This window comes from Ciconia boyciana, chromosome 23, assembly GCF_034638445.1.
Source record: "Ciconia boyciana chromosome 23, ASM3463844v1, whole genome shotgun sequence".
Classification (NCBI taxonomy): Eukaryota; Metazoa; Chordata; class Aves; order Ciconiiformes; family Ciconiidae; genus Ciconia; species Ciconia boyciana.
Genome location: NC_132956.1, coordinates 293,026 through 314,082, shown reverse-complemented (window position 1 = coordinate 314,082; position 21,057 = coordinate 293,026). Strand labels below are relative to the sequence as shown.

The 21,057-nt window shown below is 40.5% G+C and overlaps 1 protein-coding gene across 2 annotated transcripts; it reads right to left on the bottom strand.

Moving 5' to 3' along the window:
- Positions 1–55: 55 nt before the first annotated feature.
- On the bottom strand, positions 56–21,057 carry CSDE1 (cold shock domain containing E1). Of its 2 annotated transcripts, XM_072844853.1 has the most exons (21): positions 20,902–21,057; positions 16,618–17,051; positions 13,899–14,097; positions 13,063–13,172; positions 12,619–12,711; positions 12,050–12,147; positions 11,804–11,885; positions 11,319–11,447; positions 11,028–11,153; positions 9,886–10,098; positions 7,953–8,093; positions 7,707–7,865; positions 6,984–7,091; positions 5,931–6,106; positions 5,421–5,533; positions 4,599–4,718; positions 4,187–4,365; positions 3,037–3,200; positions 1,947–2,079; positions 1,301–1,369; positions 56–473 (listed from the first exon to the last, which is right to left on the bottom strand). In XM_072844853.1, the coding sequence occupies exons 3-20, from the start codon at positions 14,095–14,097 to the stop codon at positions 1,322–1,324; spliced, it is 2,391 nt and encodes a 796-aa protein (XP_072700954.1). In that variant the 5' UTR covers positions 16,618–17,051; positions 20,902–21,057; the 3' UTR covers positions 56–473; positions 1,301–1,321. The 2 variants fall into 2 exon arrangements, with proteins under 2 accessions (XP_072700954.1, XP_072700953.1); XM_072844852.1 differs by having other exon boundaries at positions 56–1,369.

Genomic DNA, 21,057 nt, shown 5'->3' with positions numbered 1-21,057 from the left:
TGACGCCGGCGGAGCGCAGCGCCCCGGACGCGAGAGACGGGCCAGGAGGAAGGAGTTTTTCAAAATCAGTAAAACTTTATTCTATTTCCATTCTTTGCCATTAACAGAAAAAATTGGAGAAAGCAATGTTTGTTTTACAAAGATAATGCATCTCCCAGAGAAGAAAACCCTAAATTGAGAATAGAGGTAACATGAAAAAAAAAAAAAAAAAAACCAAAACAAAAAAAAAACCACAGTACTGCCCTCTATTCAAAGAAAGTAACTCCTGATCTTTTTGGTTAAAGTAATACTTAGACCAATCATTCCGTTTTCTTGCTTGATAAAGTGTGACTGGGGAAATGGAGGGAGGGGACAGGGGAAAGGGGGGGGAAAAAAAAAAGCACACAGACATCAACTATTTCACCTTGATGAAAGTCTCAATACAGCTATGGAAAGCCTAAGTATTTATTCTTTTACAGTACACTGGGTGCCGGCTGCAAAAAAGAAAAAAAAAACGTATTCACTTCAGGCACAACTTCTTTCTTTTTAAATTTAAGTCAGTAAAAGAAACTGGGTTTAAAGCTGCAGTGTTCTAAGCAGCAGCAGATTTGTGCATCATTTTAAATATATTTAAATTACCACACTGATGGCACACCTCCGCCTTATGAAATTCTGCACTGCATGTGTTTCAGAACGCTACAAAAATAAGTCTACCCCGGAAAGAGACTTTCATTGAGCTCTAACGACTTTGCTGGCTAAAAGGACTCAAGTTAAATGAAAGAGGAGAATGTCGTTAACATTTGGCCGTCAGCTGACGTTATCTGAATGTTCATACGGATTTTATATAAAGTTGAACTTACTCCACCCTCGTATGGTCCTCAGAATTTGAGCGAGTGAGCTGAAGTGAGTCTTCCACTTCCACTCGGCAGGAAAGACATAATGCAACGGAGCACTAAGGCATAGTAATACCTTGGCCAAAACAACAAAGATAAAGCATGGATAATCGTAGTGCAGAATTCCATAAGGTCTACCAGAGTAGAGCTGTCTATAATGTTTACTCACATAGGCAATGTAGATTTGCAGTTACCAGTTGCGTTAAATGCACCATTCAAAACAAGCTTCTAAAATGTGATACTATAAGGCGCCACCTTAAGTTCTCCAGAATGCAACTGTGCATAATTTTAAAATGGTTTCATAAATTTATTTTAAACATAACATGAGAAGGTGTTAAAACCGGTGTAATAGCTTCTTAGAATTTGGAGGAAGGGATGAATAGGGAGATATTCAGTACCCTTCACCAGCCCCCACCACTCAGTCGTACATCAGGTATGGGTTTTGTGGATCAGTCTATAACACCAGCTTGACGGATCTTTCTCTCCGCACCGAACCCCTGCAAGGAAAACAAAACAAACTTTTAGCTCTAGCATCATGCTTTAAAGCAAACCTGTTCTGTTCCAACCAAGTACCCCATTAGCACATTTCTAGTTAGCCACATTTGTCTTCAGAAAGAGACACAGCAACAAAACAGGTTCTGTGGGTTGCTCTTCATAGTCCTAGACACTTCACAGATTCCAGACACTTCGCTCCTTCTGCCTAACAAGTGGTGGCAGAACCTTATGTGAAAGCAAAGTTTAGATAAAGGGATTTCACTTACTATCTCTGAGAAGGGGAGCAGGAGGTTTATAAGAGAAAAAAACAAACCAAGAGGGCCGTTATGGGCTAGAACACAACAAGCAATTGGTTGCTTCTATACTGTGTGCTCTTCTGAAACCACAGCATACGTTACTGACACAGGGTATAGTGCCCCTGGCTTCACACAAAAATAATCTAATCTCACACAGCAGGTGACTAGTTCACGATGGAATGAAAGTGGACACCACACTTCAAACAGAGGAAGGAATGTTATGTAATCCAAGTTAAAATACAAACTGCAGTTACTCTGCAAGCCAGCCTTTTATCTTACGTACCTTTGAGTTATCCGGTCCCCTAGGCTGACGAAGAACTGTGAGACGAGGAGCATTGGCATCATCCAGATTAATGCTCTTTAAACGATTAACAAGTCTATCAGGACGTGGAGCAGCAACAGCCTTGGCACCTTCACTGTAACAGAGTCAACCATACAGAGCGCTGATGACTTCCCAGAAATGGCATAAGCTACCCAATTTATAGTCACTTTCCTCATTAAGCCATTAGCATAATCTGTCTCGTGCAAAAGGAGACCTTCTGGATCACACCACGTATGTCTGCCTCAAAACTGTTTCTTTAAACACAGGACTCTGAAATAGCAGTAGCTCAAAACAGTTATTCTCAAAAGGGTATTCTTTAGTGAGTAGAAGTGTTGCATTTACTCTGGTGCACACAAGTAGTATTTCTACATTTCCGTTCCCTGTAACTGGAACAATAAAAGGCTTACAAGTTGCCAGTACGTAATGGCATAGCATTAACATCTCTGAAGATGACAAGAACAGAATTTTGAGAAAAAAAATTAAATGTTAGCACTTCTACAGCAACAGGAAGCTATCTGAAGCTTAAGCAAAATCCAAATTGTGCAGTTTTCTTCAAAATGTGTAAGTAGTTCAAAAGCAAAAAAAATACCCATCACCCTTAAGAAACGACATGCCAAAAAGAAAAAAAGAGTGCCTAATGACATTGGTTTTCTATTTAAAAATGAAAGTTGCTCTTCAGGAAACAGGTGGAAGCACTACATACTATGCTGGCCAGAGAGGCCAGCAACTACCTAGGAATACCATCAGTTTTCCTATCATTCATTAATTTCTACTTAGAAGGCTGCATCCAAGTTCCTGCTATGGGGGGGGGAGCTTCCTAAGAACAGATTAAAAGAAAAAAAAGCTATCTAATTAAGAAAAGCTGAGAGTTCTGCTGCTGTGCTGTACTGGACACCCTACAGGTGCTGGCAGTTCTCAGGGGAGAGGCCCTCACTGAAGCCAGCTGAAATGTATTCTAGGAACAGCTAGCTCAGTTTAGAAGCAGCATGCACTCAGCTACTGTGATGCAGACAGCACACCAGATTAAATCACTTTAATTCTAAAACCTCACCAGACACGCCACACATTACAGGCACTGCATTTTCCTGTGCGCTGGTTCAGGATTACAGAGAACTCCACTTCGTCCCCAGCCTGTAGCTCCACACCATCCTGAACTTCTTTGACATGGAAGAAGAGCTTTTTGCTGTCACCCACTTCATAGTTAATGAAACCGAACTGAAAACCAACACATCACAAGGTTATTTCTTTCCTCTTGATCCAAGCAGATGCAATGACTTACTCATTATTGCCATTTAACTAATTCTAGAAGAAAAACCTCTGAAGTGCCTAATGGAAGTGGAAATGCAATTTCTACACTGAACAGAAATTCTGTCTGGAAACAATACTTCTGGGAGTCTAAGCACTCTTCTTGGGTTTGTGAAGTCACATTTAAACCCCAAAGTCTAGAGAACAAGTTCTGAAAACTGCCAAAGTCCTGGCAGTTGTATTAAACTGAGAAGAGCGCTGCTGCATGTTCTTTTCTAAGACTCCACCTTAAAAGTTACACAGTAGAAACCACTGGTTTTTGGTCTGTCACTGGTAGAAGTCAGTTACTTCCACTTACCATTCCACTCATATAAACCAGCAAAACTCATCTAACCTCTCCATAAATGACTAGAGCTTAGTGCTGCAGAATAACTATAAAAATAGAAAGCATTCACAGCACTTAATCTTCTAATCATTCTGAGATGCAACTAGGGCAATGAACAGCCTTCACACTTCAGGTGGACTGCAATAATTGACTGCTTAATGCTGTGAAGAAGCTTCTTATAGAACCAGAGTAAAACAAGAAACAAAACTGTGCATAAACATTTTTTAATGCCCTCTTCAGCAGAAACTAGTTAGATCAATTTCTAGGACATCTCAAAAACAGGTCTTCAGAATCAACCACAGCAGGAACTGCTGCCCAGTACTACCGATGTATTGGCACCAAACCACATACTGAGTTCACCTTTACTGAAGTCGCATTACACAGGCTTGCATGAACCAGTACTTGGGTTACACAAACCTACTTCCCTAGAACCAGAGTACAAAGAAATCCATTTGTGCACAACAAGCTTCCTGGATTCAAGTGCTGAAGTGGGTTCTCATCTGCTCTATGCCAAGTCAAGCAGTTGTTTCCTATTAACATGCATCTTGTCTTTATAGCAGCGGTCACTCACCTGATCTTTTACACATTCCACTGTGGCTCTGCGGAACGGTGTGATGTTAACAGCCATTGTCTGCCCATTTTGACCAAGAACACAGAGCTGAAACTTTACTGTCTCTCCCTTTTGCAGACAGTCACCTTTGTTTGCCATTCCAACAATTCCAAATGGATAGACCTCTCCTTTCATCTCACCTAGAGGAGGAAAAAGTACAAGACAGAATTGGGAGGCATCCTTTCCTACCTGAAGGCATTCAGAATTTATTTCCAATATTAGAAATGATACTTTTACTGTCAGCTTAGTAGTATGAATATAGTCTGTAGTGTGAATATAGTCCTCAACATGTCTATTTACAGTTTATTAAACTTCTACGCTTCTTGTACATTTGTGAAAGGAACACTTACAATTTATAAGCAACAAATCTTACCATCCTCCATGACTTCAATCATGCCCTGGTATTCAGTTTGTGTGGGATCTACGCTCCTTAAAGGACGAATTACTTTACCAGAGTAAACAGTTGGATCAGCTTCTTCAGTGATACCATTCACTGAAAAGAAACAGACAGTGCAAGAACAGGATGTTCTAGTCATACTTTATTTTAAGAAGAATTAATAAGTGATTCAGGTTGACCAGGAGCCAATAGTTTGCACTGCAAGACGCCTAAGGCAGTGCACTCAGTAAAACTGGAACAGCTTTAAACACAGCAATAAGTAATGATAGCTTTTCTAAACAAGACCACAAGACCATGGAAGTAGAAAAATATTAGTTTCTCACAAAACTAGAGGCCACGGAACTTGAAAAGCAAATTGAAGTATTTTACTTCTCTTCCACTGCATTCCCATTCCCTGCTCACTTCAGTCATTCAATAATCTTTAGGTATGCATTTTTTGCCCCCAAGTCCTTAATACCCCCATCTGCATTCCTCCTGCAATTTTCCTTCTGTGAGGTACAGCCCAAGTAGTGCAATTACTAATTTGGCTAGTTCTACCACTAGGTATCTCCTTATAACCCTCCAATTGAAGAGGACAGAGTACAGTAAAGGTCCAAAGAGTTGCTACTGTCTACAGGACTGTTGGTCTGCTCTTGTCTGTTCTCTGGAAACAGAGGTAACAGCTTTTAGGAAACCAATGACCACCACATTAAGCATCGTTCTCTTGGTCTAAGCTCCAACTGTAAACAGATTAGTGAACTTTATCCATCAGCACCTGTCAAGAGCCTTGTAAGCAAAAAATACCAAGTACAGTCTTACCTGCATGTGTTTTGTTCACCTTTTCTGCACTAACTTTGTTTCCTTTGCCTTTTGACAAGCTGTATTCAACAGTGTCTCCAAGTTCCAGGCTATCAATATCACCACAGTATTCACTACAAGAATAGAATTATGTACAATTTTCCCTTAGTTACATGACAACAGTGATGCTCATCCAACATTTACGTAAGTTGATCAGAAACCATTTAACTAGCTCAGCACCTCACATTCTCAAGAAATCCTCATTCAAGAAAGTGAAGCATTTCAAATATACAACTGTATTTCTTGGCCTGGGATTCAAAGACATAGAACACCAAGATTGCTGACTAAAAGAAAAGCCTGAACCAGTCCAGCAGAGATAATAAATGGAACTTGAGACACCTAAGTGTGTGTGTGTGTTTGTTAGAAGCCCAAATGGGTTTAACAGTCACCCCTACCAAACTCTGCTTCCCCCTTCCCATACAAAAACAACCCCCCACACAAACAGATAATAGTAATAAAATTGCCATTCACCTGTAGTGGAAAAAGATCTCCTTATCATGATTGGCTGTTTCAATAAATCCAAAGTTATCTTTCAGAGCCGCCACATATCCCAAAAGCCTCTTAGAGCTGTAATTGCGTCCCAGCATTCTGACAGAAACAGCTGTTTGCAGACCAGTTCTCTTCACTTCACAAACACTGAACTCAACCTGTTGAAGAGGAGCTTATCAATACTAGATAGAAAAAAACCAAAGCAAGCTGACCACCAAAACCATGACCACCAACAAAAAAACCCACCAAACCCCTGAAACAATGCATTTTAAAGCTGTGTAGCTCTAATCGATATCTAGGCTCTCCAAGAAAGTCATTTCCTAGCCAATCCTCTCCCAGAAACATCTGTCAGTCATTGACATTTACAACATTGCAAAGAGTAGCAGTCACACCAGTGATATCTGCAAAGCAAGCCAGCCTCTAGCACTCAGCTTCTTTTACCCATTAAAGATGAGAATCTTTCTGTTTATGCGATTCACCTCCTTTCACTACAGTTATCACCAGTGGCCCACAGTGAGCATGTACCTAGCTTCGCTCACTTGGTTCAGGTTTTTAAAAACAGTCATCAGTGCCTTCCTAGCATGGCTCCTTAACACTGACAGTTTTTAGGCTGCTATTCCAGATCTCTGAGCTCTTTCTCCCTTTCCATTGTCTCTCAGGCTAATTTGCTCATAAGGGTTTGTTCTCCCTCTTCAACATTCACCTCAAAGTCTTTATGGTAATTTCCTCTTGATTATTCACAAGGGGAGTCCACCGTCTTAATGCTAAGAATCCCTTGTTTAAAAAGTATCATTTACATATTAAGACACTTTTTTCATATATGTATCATCAGTTCTCAGGATATTTTTCTTAGTTATACAGAAGATTGAGCCACTCAAACCGAGGACAGAAGAAAAGAAATGGGTGACATTACGCAGATGCCTTGTCCTTCATTTGTTCTGAGAGGGAGAACAAATCCAGTATCAAGGCAAAGAGAAGCTCACATCTCACAATACACAGAAAAATATTTCCCAATAGTATCCTTAGTTATATTGCCTTATCTCCTATCTGGGGATTAGCAGATCCTTCCACATCCTTGGCCTGATAAGGAATGGTCAGTTTTACTCCACAGTCATCATAAACAATTATTCCATCCTCAGCTTCCTAAAAAAAAAAAAAAGACATCAGAATTCAGCAATCAGGGTCTTATTCATAAGCAAACAAGTTTACTATATACAATTCAAGCACTGTTCATTTGAGCCACAGTGGTTTTACAGTAACTGCTCAGTCACTGGTGAAAAACACAATCAACTCTGAGTAAGAAGCTTTAAATGATATTAGACAATATTTTTTAAGGAAAGAAAGTATTACCACCAGTAATACCATCAGTATTATTTCCAGTTAAGTTTTTATTGGAAGTTTAATTATTCTGACATTGTTTAAAACAGCATGACAAAACAACAGAGGTTCTCCTCTAGCCCTAGAAACTGAATCTTGACCAATTCTATCTAGCATCTTAATCTTACGTAGTAGGAGGTAGAAAGAAACTTCCCATCAAGTTCTTGGAAATTATCCTTAACATGATGATCATTAACGATGCTTTTATCTTTTTTCACACAATTTAGTTTTCACTGACTGCTGTCATTAGCTGTTCAATGTAGTTCACATTTATACAGGATAAACAGTGCTTCAAAAAGTTGAAGTACAGATTTTAAGGAAGCAGCCTCAGTCTCCAAAGCCAAGAGAACAGGTACTTCACAAGTAGAAGAGCAGCATTACCTTCTCTTTGCCTTTATTTGGGCTAGTGGCTTTGGCTGGAGTGGCTTCTTTGTCTATAGTGCCCACAAAACGGTGATCTGATTGGGTGTGGAAAGAAACCGTGCCCTTTGGAAGTTTTTTAATCCTTATAGCATGATTTCTTTGGGCAGACAACATATCCTGAAAAACAAGATCGATCAGATTTTAGACGACTGCACATAATTTCTTTAAAAACTAAGATTTCATGAAAGTATTCATCTCACTTACAGGAACGACAGTAAACTCTACTTCATCAGAAATATGGAGTTGATTTCCATCCATAATTTCACTGAAGTGAAAGAACATGCGAGCATCCCGGTCCACACATTTAATGAAGCCAAAGCCATCTCTCATTGCTGCAATCACACCCTGAGGATAGTCAAATGGACAATTACAGTTTTACTACTAGTATGTGACATCTGTCTGCAGGTACTCCACATCTGTCTGTGGAATATGTAATAATCTGAACACAAGGCCTGAATCCCATGAAAACACTTCTTGGTTGATGCAATATGCTTCCTTGCAAACTGTAGTGCTAATGGATATGGCCAACCTGAAACGCAAACAAGTCGTACTTACCTAGTTTCTCAACTTAATTTCTTATTAAGTGGAAAAGATTAATTTAAGCCACTAACAAGAATGACTACAGTTAAAGAACCTGACATTACTACTACAAAGAGAGCACAGTCTTGAAGGGGGTAACTCTACAAATACATGCGTCATCTGTACAAGTATGTAATACAGACATAAACACACACACAAAACATACAAGGAAATAAAACTAGTTGTCAGAGGAGAGTTTAAGAGAAAACCCATCAGATTTCCAGACACAAAAGAAGAAATTAAAAAGCTTTCTTACAAAGAAGTTTGTTAAGACTATCATATCCATGGGGGTATATTATGGTAAGCATGTTACATAGTATTTTAGTGGCCTTCCTGGTAACCACTAGAAATGGAATGCTGAACGATAAACAGAATATACTGTGCCCCATCAACTGTCAAAAAAAATTCCATTTCTCACCTTGACCTCTGTTTAAAAAAAGAAAGGCTCCATAAAGTTGCTGAAAGAGTTCATTACTCAAGTTAGGAAGAGCTAGTACCAGGTCATGGGAGAGGTATTGAGCAAGATAGCATTCATAAACATATTCAGTGCCACCCAGTTACTACAGGGCCTTTAGCAAGTCTCAGAGAAGGCTTACAGGATTTGAATGACAATGCAAAGATACTTTCCACCTTTAGGAACATTATTCTCTTGTATAGCTTTCACAATCTCAGGAAAATCACCTAATCTTTCTAGAAGCAGCCAATACTTGTCACCTCATTAACAGTTCAACTCAAACGGGCAAATATATCTAGCCAGAGTAGAAATGTAAGAAGTCTATAGGATAGAACGCCAAAACCTGAGAGGCTGAAGTCAATTTTCAGTTGTTTTCTTAAAGCAAAGGGTCCCTAATTCATAGCATACTGGTGCGATAGCACTGTAATTAGACTCCAGTTGAAAAGGAAGGCAAAGTTACAGTGTAGTTGGAACAGAACAAACATTCCAAACCACAGGAATGAAAGATACTCTTTAATACTGATTAGCACATCCATCTTAGTCCCTGTAATCCACAGTTTTTTGTACGTGATGGAATGCAGCTCTTGACTATCCTTTTGCCAGACCCTCAGAGAGAGATTGGCCAAAAAACCATGAAATCCAAAAGCTGCACACAGTACCTCCTCTGAATCTTAAGACTTTTCACTACCTGAACCAGAATAGCCCCAGGTTCTTCCAGTTTTCCTACGGAACATGAGTAGTTATCTATTCAGACTTAAGCATGTGAATTTTTAAACTAATAGTTCAAGATTGCGTTACTTCTCTGTCTGCTATAACTAGCTAGCAATCCAATCCAAGAGTGCCAATTAAGGTCTAATTTTCTAGTATGATTTCATTTACTCAGTAGTTAATTTTTTATTCTTTTGAGGGAAAGATGTACAGCATTAATTCTGAATTTATACCATTTAAGCACTTTGTTTGAAGTGTACATTTGAGGATTGGATTTCAGAAAAGGCAATGGAAGACACTAGTGATTTTTACATTAAGTTATTGTTTAAGACAAAACCACCGTGTTTTACTTTCATTTCCCCTCAAGAATTAAAACTTTTAAAGATAGATACTTGCCATTTCCCTAGTTTCGTTAGTAAACTGGAAAGTATTGGGGAGAACCTCAATATTGGTGGCTCGTTCCAGTTTGTCACGTCTGTCTGTTGAAATATTGAATCGAACGTGGTCACTTTCCAGCAAGGTCACCTTGGATTTTGTATCTTTGTCTCCAAACGGAAGTTCTTTAGGAATCACGAAGTCAACTTTGATGCGGCCAGGTAATGGATCACTCTAGCAGACAGAAAACCCAACAGAAAAAGTTGGTTCACCTACAAGACTCAGCATAACTGCAGACAGAATAGTTGGCAGAAATACTAATGCTAACGGAAGTATGGATGACACCAAATGCCTGCTGGACTCAGACCACTATGCTTCATTTCTACCACTCCTAATTTGTAATTTACTCTGTCCACAGCCAAATGCAAGGTAGTTTTTGGTGGTGGTTGGGGTTTTGTTTTGGGTTGGGTTTTTTTTTTGTTTGTTTGTTTGTTTTGGGTGGGTTTTTTGTTGGGTGTTTTTTTTTTTTTTAAGCACCAAGCATGTATTGCTAAAGAAATTAAGACTCTATTTCAATAATTAAATTTATAAACATAATTAGAATACTTCTAAAAGGCAGTGTCTTTCTTATTAAGTGTTCAAAACACACAAAAAAACCCCACCCCAAACCTTCCCAAAACAACAACGCAGACTCGCCTAAAACCTTAAGGAAACTGCTCATGTACACTCTTCCCTCAAAGCCAAACATTAAAGGTGAAGTTATCTCTCTGTCAGAAACCTCATTAACTGTTAATGCTCACAGGAATCCATAGATCAGGCTTATTCCAGCAAATATTTTCTCCCCTTTTCCCTATGCTTTTGCCTTAAATACACATCCTAAACCCACAAAATTCAATGGGAAGTATTTGAAACATTAAAGAAAACACACACCCCCCAGTGTACCACTACCCTAATTCTTGCTCTTCATAACCTTTAGAAAACATGCACACTGTGACTGCTATCAGTGGCTGTTACAGGTTGAGTACAAGCTTACTCCTTTACTCTGATGCCATGCCTGTGCAGCAGACTGTTACAGGGAAAGGGGAATATTTTTACTGTTTGACTGGAATTCAATATAAGCAATACAACATTTCACATAAACTTAAGCAAATAGTGAAATTCACCTGGTTTTTGCTGGGTACTTTTGGAATTACTTTGGTTACAGTTCCTTCAAAATGTTCAATGCTGATATCTTCAAAAATGACAGTTCCTTGAGGCAGCAGTCTAACATCTGTTGCAACTTCTTTACCCTAAAATACACAATCAGTCAAATACCCATAGGGAAGAAGTAAGGTAGCAGACATTTTCCAATGAACCTCCCCCCCCCTTCTTTTACAAGTGAATTTGAGAAAACAGACAACTGTCCAGCTGTGCCCTAGGATCTTGTCTTCAGTTTTTACTGGATTTCGTCTTACATTTCTGTCTTTGATTGTAAACTCCACATCATCACCAGGCTGTAAGGCTTCTAGGTCACCTTTAAATTCACTATAATGAAAGAATATCTCCTTCACGACATCACCCCTCTCAATAAATCCAAAGGCTTCCTAAGAACAGAACAAAGTGTTTAATAAATTGCCTATTCTCTTAACACACCAAGACAAAATTTTACAGGTTCTATCAAACACAATGAAAGACTATGACATACCAGTGTAGCAGACTTACGAGTGCACACAGCTAACAGACTACCACAAGAAATAAACAAACGGAAATAAATGTGACTTCCTTTGTTATGAACAGTATTAGCATCAAAGATTAGCTGTTTAACCCATTTCACCCAGTTTACACCCACAGCTCCAAACTGTTAACAGCTCTTAATGCCCTAAATATATTACTTATAACAGCACTTTTCAAAACAGCATTTCTTTTTCAAAGGAAACTTTAAAGCTAAAACATCACTTACTTTCATGGCACAGACTACTCCTTGACAGCGGGCTTGTTTCTTTTTTAATAGCATAATATTACGAGCACTTACAGCACCAGTACTAGAGGGGGAAAAAAAGTAAACAGAACAAACCTGAAACAACTCAAAACTGGAGCAAAAATTAAGATTATATTTCATAATGTCATCTCAGTTCTTGAAACAGGCATGAATTGCTGCCTGACTACTAAAACAAAGTATGAAGTCAGAAAAGCAATATCAACTTACTGTTTATTTGTATCAATTACAAAGTTGATTTTATCTCCTGTTTCCAGCTGTACATTTCCTTCAACATCCTCCGGGGTGTAAGTCAGGTAAAATACTTCCTGTAAATTAACATTGACTAATATTAGTCTATTTGCAGAATAGTTGTTTCAAAGAAAGATGAATACAGTTTTGTTTAATAACAATATCTGCTATTAAAGAAATTAATTTAGTCAGAAAATCGAAAATGGTCAAACATGGCATGCAAAAACATTCCTCTTTAAATGTCAATTTCTAAACTTTAAAAGTTCAAGATAAGGATACAGGAACATTACATAACCCAGCTTCATTAAGTTTTTTTAGAGAAAAACAACTATTTGGCTCTATATAAAGTTCTCCATAGATATAAGCAAGCAAGCTGTCCAATTAACATTTCTGTTTCTAATATTTCCCAAAGCATGCTTTTTTTTTTGGCCAAGAACTACAATTCTTAGCAGTGTCAATTGTCTACATTAAATTGCGTCAATTTCTTTTTGCTCATAGACCACAGTGATTGATCAGTGAAGAGTTCAAGTAAAATACATAAGCTTTACCCCATTACGTTCGTAGCATACACTCCCTGTTGGACTCTGACCCGGGGCAGCTGGAGATTTGCTCTCTAAATTGTGAGGAACAGCGCACACAACCTACCAGTCAAAAAAAAAAATCCATTGCTAGTCATTTCAGGAGCGGTATTGTTGAAGACAAAATGAATCTCAGTATCCTCTACTATACGCTCAGGAATGCAATTCTAGTGTAACTCAACAGGGAACGCCACGCTGCAAAGTTTCAATCTTACAGAACACCTGTTGACTCCAAGAACTGTTTGGAGCTAAGTAAGAGCTCAAACTGAACCTCTGAATTTTTACCAGAATGACAAAAATATATTTCAGTGTAATGGAATACTGTATGTAGCTAATACGCATGCTAAATTAATCTAGCCTTCTATACTGGAGTAAAGGATGGAAATTATGCATGCATAGAAAACAGGCACTAACTTGTCCATTTATTCGTTCTTCAGGTAATATTTCTGGTTTTATCTTCACCAATTTAATAGCAATGGGTTTTCCAGTTCGGCGATCAGAAGACACTTCAAACTCAACATCGTCTACAAGACAATCGAACATGATAATGGCATCACAGAGTTTTGTTTGGGTTTCTTTGTTTTTTTAAATCACTAAATGGTTACATTTGATAATCCAGTGCTTGTAGCCAAACACAACAAAGTAAAACTCAGGTGCTTTTGTTACCAGGGAAGGACACTCTATTTGCAAATATTTCTCTGGTTATTCTGCTTATTCACTCCTGTTGCTAATGAACTATTCTATTGTAATGGCTTGCCCCTCAATAATTCCCTCCTCCTGCCCCATTCACTATACAGCAGAATTCACACTGAAGTTCAGACAACATAACATATGCCATTAAACAGTTTAGAAACTACTCTGCCACATTAATTAGCAGCATGAAGTAGCAGCCTCCCCATTCTGAAAAACAATTGGCCATCTTCAAACTAATTTTAAAAAAAGAAATACCGAGTATGTGAGGTATATTCTTCCACAGTCTAAGCACTTGCTTCCATCTCAGTTACACAAGTTTGACCTAACACCGCACCTTTTCCAGAATGGCCACAACTGTATTAATACAAGCTGCACAAAGCTTAAGCACTGGAAAGGTGTCTCAGCAGGAGTGGTAGATTATTAATTCAATTGTCTCTTTAGCCCATCAGAAGCAACAGAATGCATCTGTTCACGCCACAAGATAAAAGGATTTTCTATGGCAAGTGAAAGAGACCAGTCTTCACTCAGTCAAGGAGCTCTGAAAGTTGCCCAATTACCTCCTACTTTGAGCTCCTGTAAGTTGCCATTGTACTGTGAACAGTGGAAGAACAGTCTAGCTTGCCGTTCTGAACACTGAATGAATCCATAAGAGGTCAGCAGTTTTTCTATAACCCCAGTCTCACGCAGTGCTGCCGAAGTACCATTGGGGTACCCGTTGTGTCCATTGTTGTGGAGCAGGTTTGGATCAAAGCTCATCTGTTTAAAAGAAAGCATAGGGGAAAAAGAAAACAAACACAAAAACCACTCAAACTTAAGTTTCCTCTCTCCATGCCCAGGTAACAGAATAACACACACAAAGAGCTTGTGGAAGTTACTGTAACAAGCAAATTCTAACCATTTTTAAAACAGAGTAAGAACATCAAAATAGTCAAGCTTTTGCAAAACAATAATCCTTAAAATGTAGACAGGTAACATACCTACAAAATAGGCCAGAAATACACCAAAATAAAGCCTCCTTAGACCAAAACAAACTTCTGACTTTCTTAAGTAATATACCTCAAAGTACTCCCACATTCACTATTTCACATCAGAGCCTGAAAATATCTAAAGTTATCTGCTCTTCCAAATTAAACAGGTAATTATGGAAATGCAACAGTTATGAACCAACAGAATTACATTCACATCCCTGCAAAGTCTCTCCCTAGTTTGTCTGTTCAGTCTTTCATACTAAAAAAATGGGTTTAAGTATTTAAACATTTTTGCACAGTTATGGAATTAAGACCCCAGAATTAAACTAACATTTCTGTGGCATAGGAGCTCAAGTGCTAGAGAGACTGAGAAAACTTGAAAATAGCATTAAGCTAAAAAAGTTAAAGCTGTAATGAACTGTTAAATTAACTTACATCCATGAAGCCCTCTTTTTTTTTTTTTGGGGGGGGGGGGGGACGGGACGGGACAGGAGGAGGGGGTGTCTTTCCTTATCAAGGTACAGACTCAATCTTGAAATATTCACAAGTTCCTTTACTAACTCATTGGCTTTTTCATGCGCAAGCCTCATTTTTAAAGCAAGCCATTTCCATTTACAGGTTAGCAATTAAATCAGTTGAAATGTATTACACCTCACCAAACACTTTAATTCAAGAAAGACTACTGAAGCAACCCTCCCCCCTCCCCAAACAGTCAACATGCATCTTAAAATACAGTACTGGAGGGTTTTATTTGCTGCAGTTTCTAGAGTATTTATTTTGGAAACAGAATGAGACTGTATCTGTTCTCCCTTTTCTTGTTGCATCAAGCACAAGAGATTCAAGATTAGTCAGCAATATGTTTAGTGGACCTAAAAGGTGTCTGAGCAACTTGTAAAATGGTCACGCTTCTTACTGTAATACAATCATCGAGTTACTCAATGTATTAAACAACGTATAGTTACAGCATATCTTATGCTGTTTGGAAATCAGTTTAAAAGCGATCAAAGAGCACGACTCCAATACATGAACCCTCATCTTTTTTGAGGAAGGCAACCCCTAGAACATTCCAAGACGACACCCCTGTGGGAAGGCAACAACTGAAGTGTTTGATTTTAAGCCATCCTAGACTTTGAAATATTTTTCAAAAATAACCTGTTTCTGAAAGTAGGGTGGCTGGGGGAAGGGAAAATGATATATTATTGTACCCTTTCCCAGGAGAATAATAGGCAAGACCATCAACCCATTCTGAAAGCTCAAATCAGTGTGACAAATGCTTTCCGTGAGTCATTTACAAAATGGCCACTTCACATCTCCGATACAAGGTAAGTACACAAACACACATACTTAATGTCTGTGACAAGGGTGTAACAGACTGCTACTAAAGGCACATCAGATACAGATAATGACAAAAATCTACCTAAAAATCAAGTTCAGAATAGTCTGGTTTAGGATTAGAAAACCACACTGCTGTAATCTCTGGCTCAAAGACTACCATTGCGTGCTATCATTTAAACAGTTTAAGTTTAAAGGACTACTAGTAGTATAGCACAAAGAACTCATCATCAGTTATCTGAAGCCTGACAACTTAAGTTCAAACATACACTCCTCAGGATGGCACTAAAGTTTGCTGTAGAGAGCAAGATACATGATAATATCGGCAGTCTTTCCAGATGCTTGTCATATTCCTACACCTGTTCAAACATAATGTTGTAACAGAGTGTAACAAAAATCAAACACAACATCCGTTTATACATATCATCAGGAGTTTTGTCATCAAACTTTAAGAAACTTCTAGTAATAGACTACAACAATTAATATACAAACAAGACTTGCTTGGACCTACAATATAATGGTTATATACTGGACCACGACAACTACCTGACTGCCGCTGCCAACAGTTCACTCGCAACAGTTTACTTTTAACACAGCTGACCTGTCAGTTTACAATAATAAGAACTATGAACCCCACCATTAAAAGTTCTCAGAGGAAGAAAATAAAACAAAACAACTTGTGCAGTAAGATTTAAGGAAGACTAAACAGAGGTTATTTGAAAAAAAGGGATTGGAACTACAACAGTACCGTTACTAGAAAAAAGAAACATTAATAACCAGCTCTCTAGGGTTATAAGTATTGTTAAATAGAACCATATTGCAGGTACTATTAATTCGTCATACTACTACTAAACCAACATAACAGCAAAGAACTGCTAAAAAAAACCCTAGCAAACCCCACACCATTCTGCTGACAATTTGTTTCCTATTAAGTTTAGAAATATATATAACTCTTTATATAAACACATGCACCAACCTCGCAGTGATATTCAAATATTGCACTTTCAGTAGTATTAGCCGATTCTTCTGTTTCAGCACAAGCTTCTAAGGATGAAGACTGCTATTATTAAAAAAAAAAAAAAAAAGGAAAAAGAGAGAAAGAAAGAGAGAAAGAAAAAAGATAGCAAGAGAACGTGACCTATCGAGCTAATAGAGAATACAAGTGCTGCTGCCCTGGGCAGTTTCAATACAGCACTGGAGAAAACAAAGACTACTAGCAGCGTTGGGACGTGCTCTTTTGAAGCTGTTGAGTAGGCACAAACTTCTTGTTTCAGATCAAGCCTTGTATCTTCTATGTAAGTTTCCTCTTCTTTGGTCTTGAGTTGTTGTTACGATGTGGTATATTCTTTTCCTGATCTGAACTTGAAGCAGCAGTTTCAGGTGGTAAATTCTGTTCTGTTCCACTTCATACTGGAAAAAGGAAAAAGACACACACTAAGTGTCACTTTAAAAGAAATTATACATCAGTCCTAGGTGTTCCTACAAACAGGTGCATTTCCTCTACCTTAATACTGTAGGTTTGATCCATGCTAGGAAAGACTCTTTTACAGATATACTTGGCATTCCCATTTTCATTTTTGTTTTCCAAGAAACTCTACCTCCAAGCCAGTGATACAGTATTTCCAATTTTAAAATCTTCAGATGCAGTTAGGGATTTCAGGAAAGGTCCCAGTTTGTACAATTAAAACAGCAACTTCATTCTGATTAATAGCAGCATCATCTAATGCAAGTCTTTGTTTTCCTATCAATAACTTTATATGGGTGCTGTCTCATAATTTCATTAATAAGTGCTTGCACAGACCTTCAGAGTAGCAATAAGGTGTATGCGTGTCGGGGAATTAGAATTTCCTGATAATTTTTGTTCCAAAAGGTAAGTCAAGGACTAGCAACACCTGAAGCACCTTTAGTTTTGTATAAAAATAAACAAGCTTCCCAATTATATGTACAGATGCTGTATGCCTGTTCTACACGGTCCCTATGCACCCTGGCAGAGCATGTAAAATAACTGCAAAGCCATTCTCTGGACTTCTTAAAACAGTGTTTGCAAAATGCTCATTACATATAGATATTTGTGCAGATAACATAACAGAGAAGCCTCTCTGCAGCAGTAACTAGGTAATAATTCTCTCCTTAAGTTTTCCAGTACCACTTCATGTTTTCCTGAGAAAGTGGTTTAGACAAACTGACACTTACCATATAAAACTGAAACCTTATAGAAACAGAAGCTTTTTTTGAAAAGAAATAAAATCAGGTTTTGATTTGAGTTTGTAGCTTACTCAGTAGATATAGGACAAAAAAAGGGGAGGAGATTTTTGTGGACAAAAGCAGCTAAGAAGCAACACAGCTATGAATCTCTGGGTAAACTAGCATGTTATGCAGTAATCTAATGGTATGAAGCATCAGAGCACAACTCTTCCCCAAGTCGTTCCACAAGTCCCACACCAAATGAGCAAAAATATGGACAAAGCCTATTTCTCCACTGTAGTGGGAAAGTGAATTTCACAATTTACATTGAGCTTTGAATTCCCTTTAGTGAACTTGAAAGAGTCAACTTAGGTGACTGAAACATGAATGCAAAGACATTTAACTCTCACCACACTGAAAATGCTGACTGCAGTCAACTATTATAAATAAGAACTCTAAACCCCAAAAGCACACAGTGGCTGTATGCAAACTCATCACCCAGTTTTCACAGAAGTTTGTATTTCAATGACCTCTCCTCCCGACGAAGTATCTTCCTTTAGTCACCACTCTGAAAAACTTTCAGCTGACATAAGTTTTCTTGTCAGACCATTACACATACACGAATGAGACTAAACAAGTAACTGGATGAGGGCAGTACAAACCAGTATCTGGTCTGAAAGGTTTGCAGTGAGAGATTAAATTATAAAAAAATATACATCAGAGGACACAAAGCTATTGCAAAATTAACAGGATCACTAGACTTTTCACATACCTCCGTATTAGATTCAGGCAACCGTTACCACAATCTCTTTCAGGATAGTATTATTTTTTGGACAGCATTTCAGATCTCAAATGAGCATCCCCCCAGCCAAGTTCAGGAGGAAGGAAGCAGGCATACACTGTATCACAGGAACTGCAGAGAGACACTTAGAATCTTCTTATTCATGTCCTTCTCTCTCATCTAATTAGACTAATATTATTAGAGCTCTACTAGAGCTGTAACTTGTGTCATATGACACTTCTCATTTTTCTGGGCATAGATTATATTACATTTTCACAGAATAATCAAAACACCTCTTCTGCCCAAAGATGACTAAAGCTAATTTTGTCAGGTAATGGAATAAGGCATAAGCTTTCCCCTTAAAAGCCAGTTCGATTTGATAACAAGATTGGTTTACTACACTTATTAAAAGAATGGGGTTGTCAAGCAAGCATAACTGAAGTAAAAAAAAAAAAAATCTCTTTTGAGCCACTGTGTGTGTCTGCCTCAAATTCTTTACTTTTTAATTCAGCTACTATAAATACTCCTCGAAATGGTAAACACCCTAAGCAGCTGCCCAGCCCCCAAGTCACACTGGATTGTGCATTTGTGTATCTACAGCTGAAAGGATTAATGCAAAGACAGGGAAGAGCCCTATAAGTCCTATCCTTGAAGTCTTTCAGGTGCAGATTTTGCTAAATGACAGTAAGTCACATAAAGCTGTTCACAGCTAGCAACCATCTACACAGCCTAACAGTAGAACCTGCCAGATTACAAACACTGTTTTATTTACCATTTTCTTCACAAAAAGAGGTAACTGCAAGAACACGTATTTTACTGGATTAGAACATGTGCTTCTAGAAATAGCCATCTCTTACGTGACTAAGATCAGATTTGATAGGTAAAACTTTATATTTTCAGTATACACGCACAAGACGGCTATTAGATGATACTTGGAGATAAAGCTATTCCATATCTTTTCAGACGAATATCAGAAAGCAGTACTGAACACTAGCTCTTGAGCACCCCAACCAATACGTGACAGCTACCAGACCAGCTACTAACATTCACTAGATTAGCGAAAAATACACCTACTGGGAGGAAAAAAAAAAAAAAAAAGTTAAAGAACTTCCAAGGACACCTGTAAAGGCATATATACATACAGAATAATTTAAACCCAATCCCTATAAAAACAAAAACCCGATTTCTTTTAACGGGTCTGGAGTCTGGGGAAGAGCCTTGTGCTTGTTATTAATCCAGACAACAGAAAAGTGGACCCAGACCGATAGAGACTCGTCGCAGGCCTTCCGGCGGGGCCTGCAGCATAGCAGGCTCCGAGCGCCCGGCGCGGCCCTCCCGGCGGCCCTGTTCACTGCGCTGCAGCAAGATGGTGGCCGCGGAGCGGAGTCGCGGGCCCCGCCGAGGGGCGGTGCCAGCAGCCCCAGCCAGCAGCGCGCCGAGCGGGGGCTGCCGTGCGCGGGAGGCGGCCAGCGCGCCGGCCGCGGCCTACGCTATGACAGCGCAAAGGCCGGAAAGGGGCCGCGCCGGGCGCCGCCGCTTCCCGGCCCAGGGGAAGGGCTGGCACGGCGGAGGGAGTGGCCGCCCCGCCGCCCTCCCCGCACACAAAGGGGGGCGATGGCGGCCGCTCCCCCACACACAAAGGGATGGGGCCTGGTCTCCGCGCCGGGTGGGGCTGCGCGCGCAGCACGCCGGGAGCCGCGGTCCGCCGCCGCCCCTCCACGGCGGCCGCGCGAGCCCGTCCCCAGGCGTCCCAGCGCCGAGGCCCCGCCCGGGGCCTGCCGGGACCCGTAGTCCCCTCGGCGCCGCCCCCGGCCGGCCCGCCGCCCGCCGGCCTGCAGGCCCCGACAAGCCCCGCAGCCCGCTAGGCCGCGCAGCGAGCCGGGAAAGCGAGTTCCAGCGTCGCTGTGGCCCCGCCTACGCAGCCGGGGGGGAAACTCCAGCCCCCAAGAGCCCCGGCGGCAGGGCGGCTGCCCGCAGGACGCCGGGAAGCGTAGTGCGCACGCCGCCACGGCCCAGCCACCCGCGGCCACCGGCACTCCATCCCCAAGAGCGGCGGCCTGCGAGGCAGGCGGCCGCCCTTCCCCCTCCCCCCCCCGCCCTCCGCGCGGCCGAGGGGAGGCTCGGGGCACCTTCACCCCGCCAGGACCGCTGCGACGAGGGATAAACGGGAGGCGGATCCAGAGGCGCCCTCTGCCTCTTCCGCCGGCCCTCGGGGGCCCCAGCATCCCCTCACTTGCGCGGGCGCCGTCTGGGCAGCGACGGGCGCCGCCAAAGCCCGCCGCGGGCCGTACTCACCCCAACAGCTCAGCGCCCCCGCTCCAGCGCCGCCATGAGCAGCACGGCACAGCACGTAGGAATAAATCCCGGCCTCTCGCGAGAGCGCCGGGGTGGAGCCGCGCCTGCGCCGAGAGGAGCCCAGCGGCTGCGCGCTGCGCATGCGTGCCTGGCAAC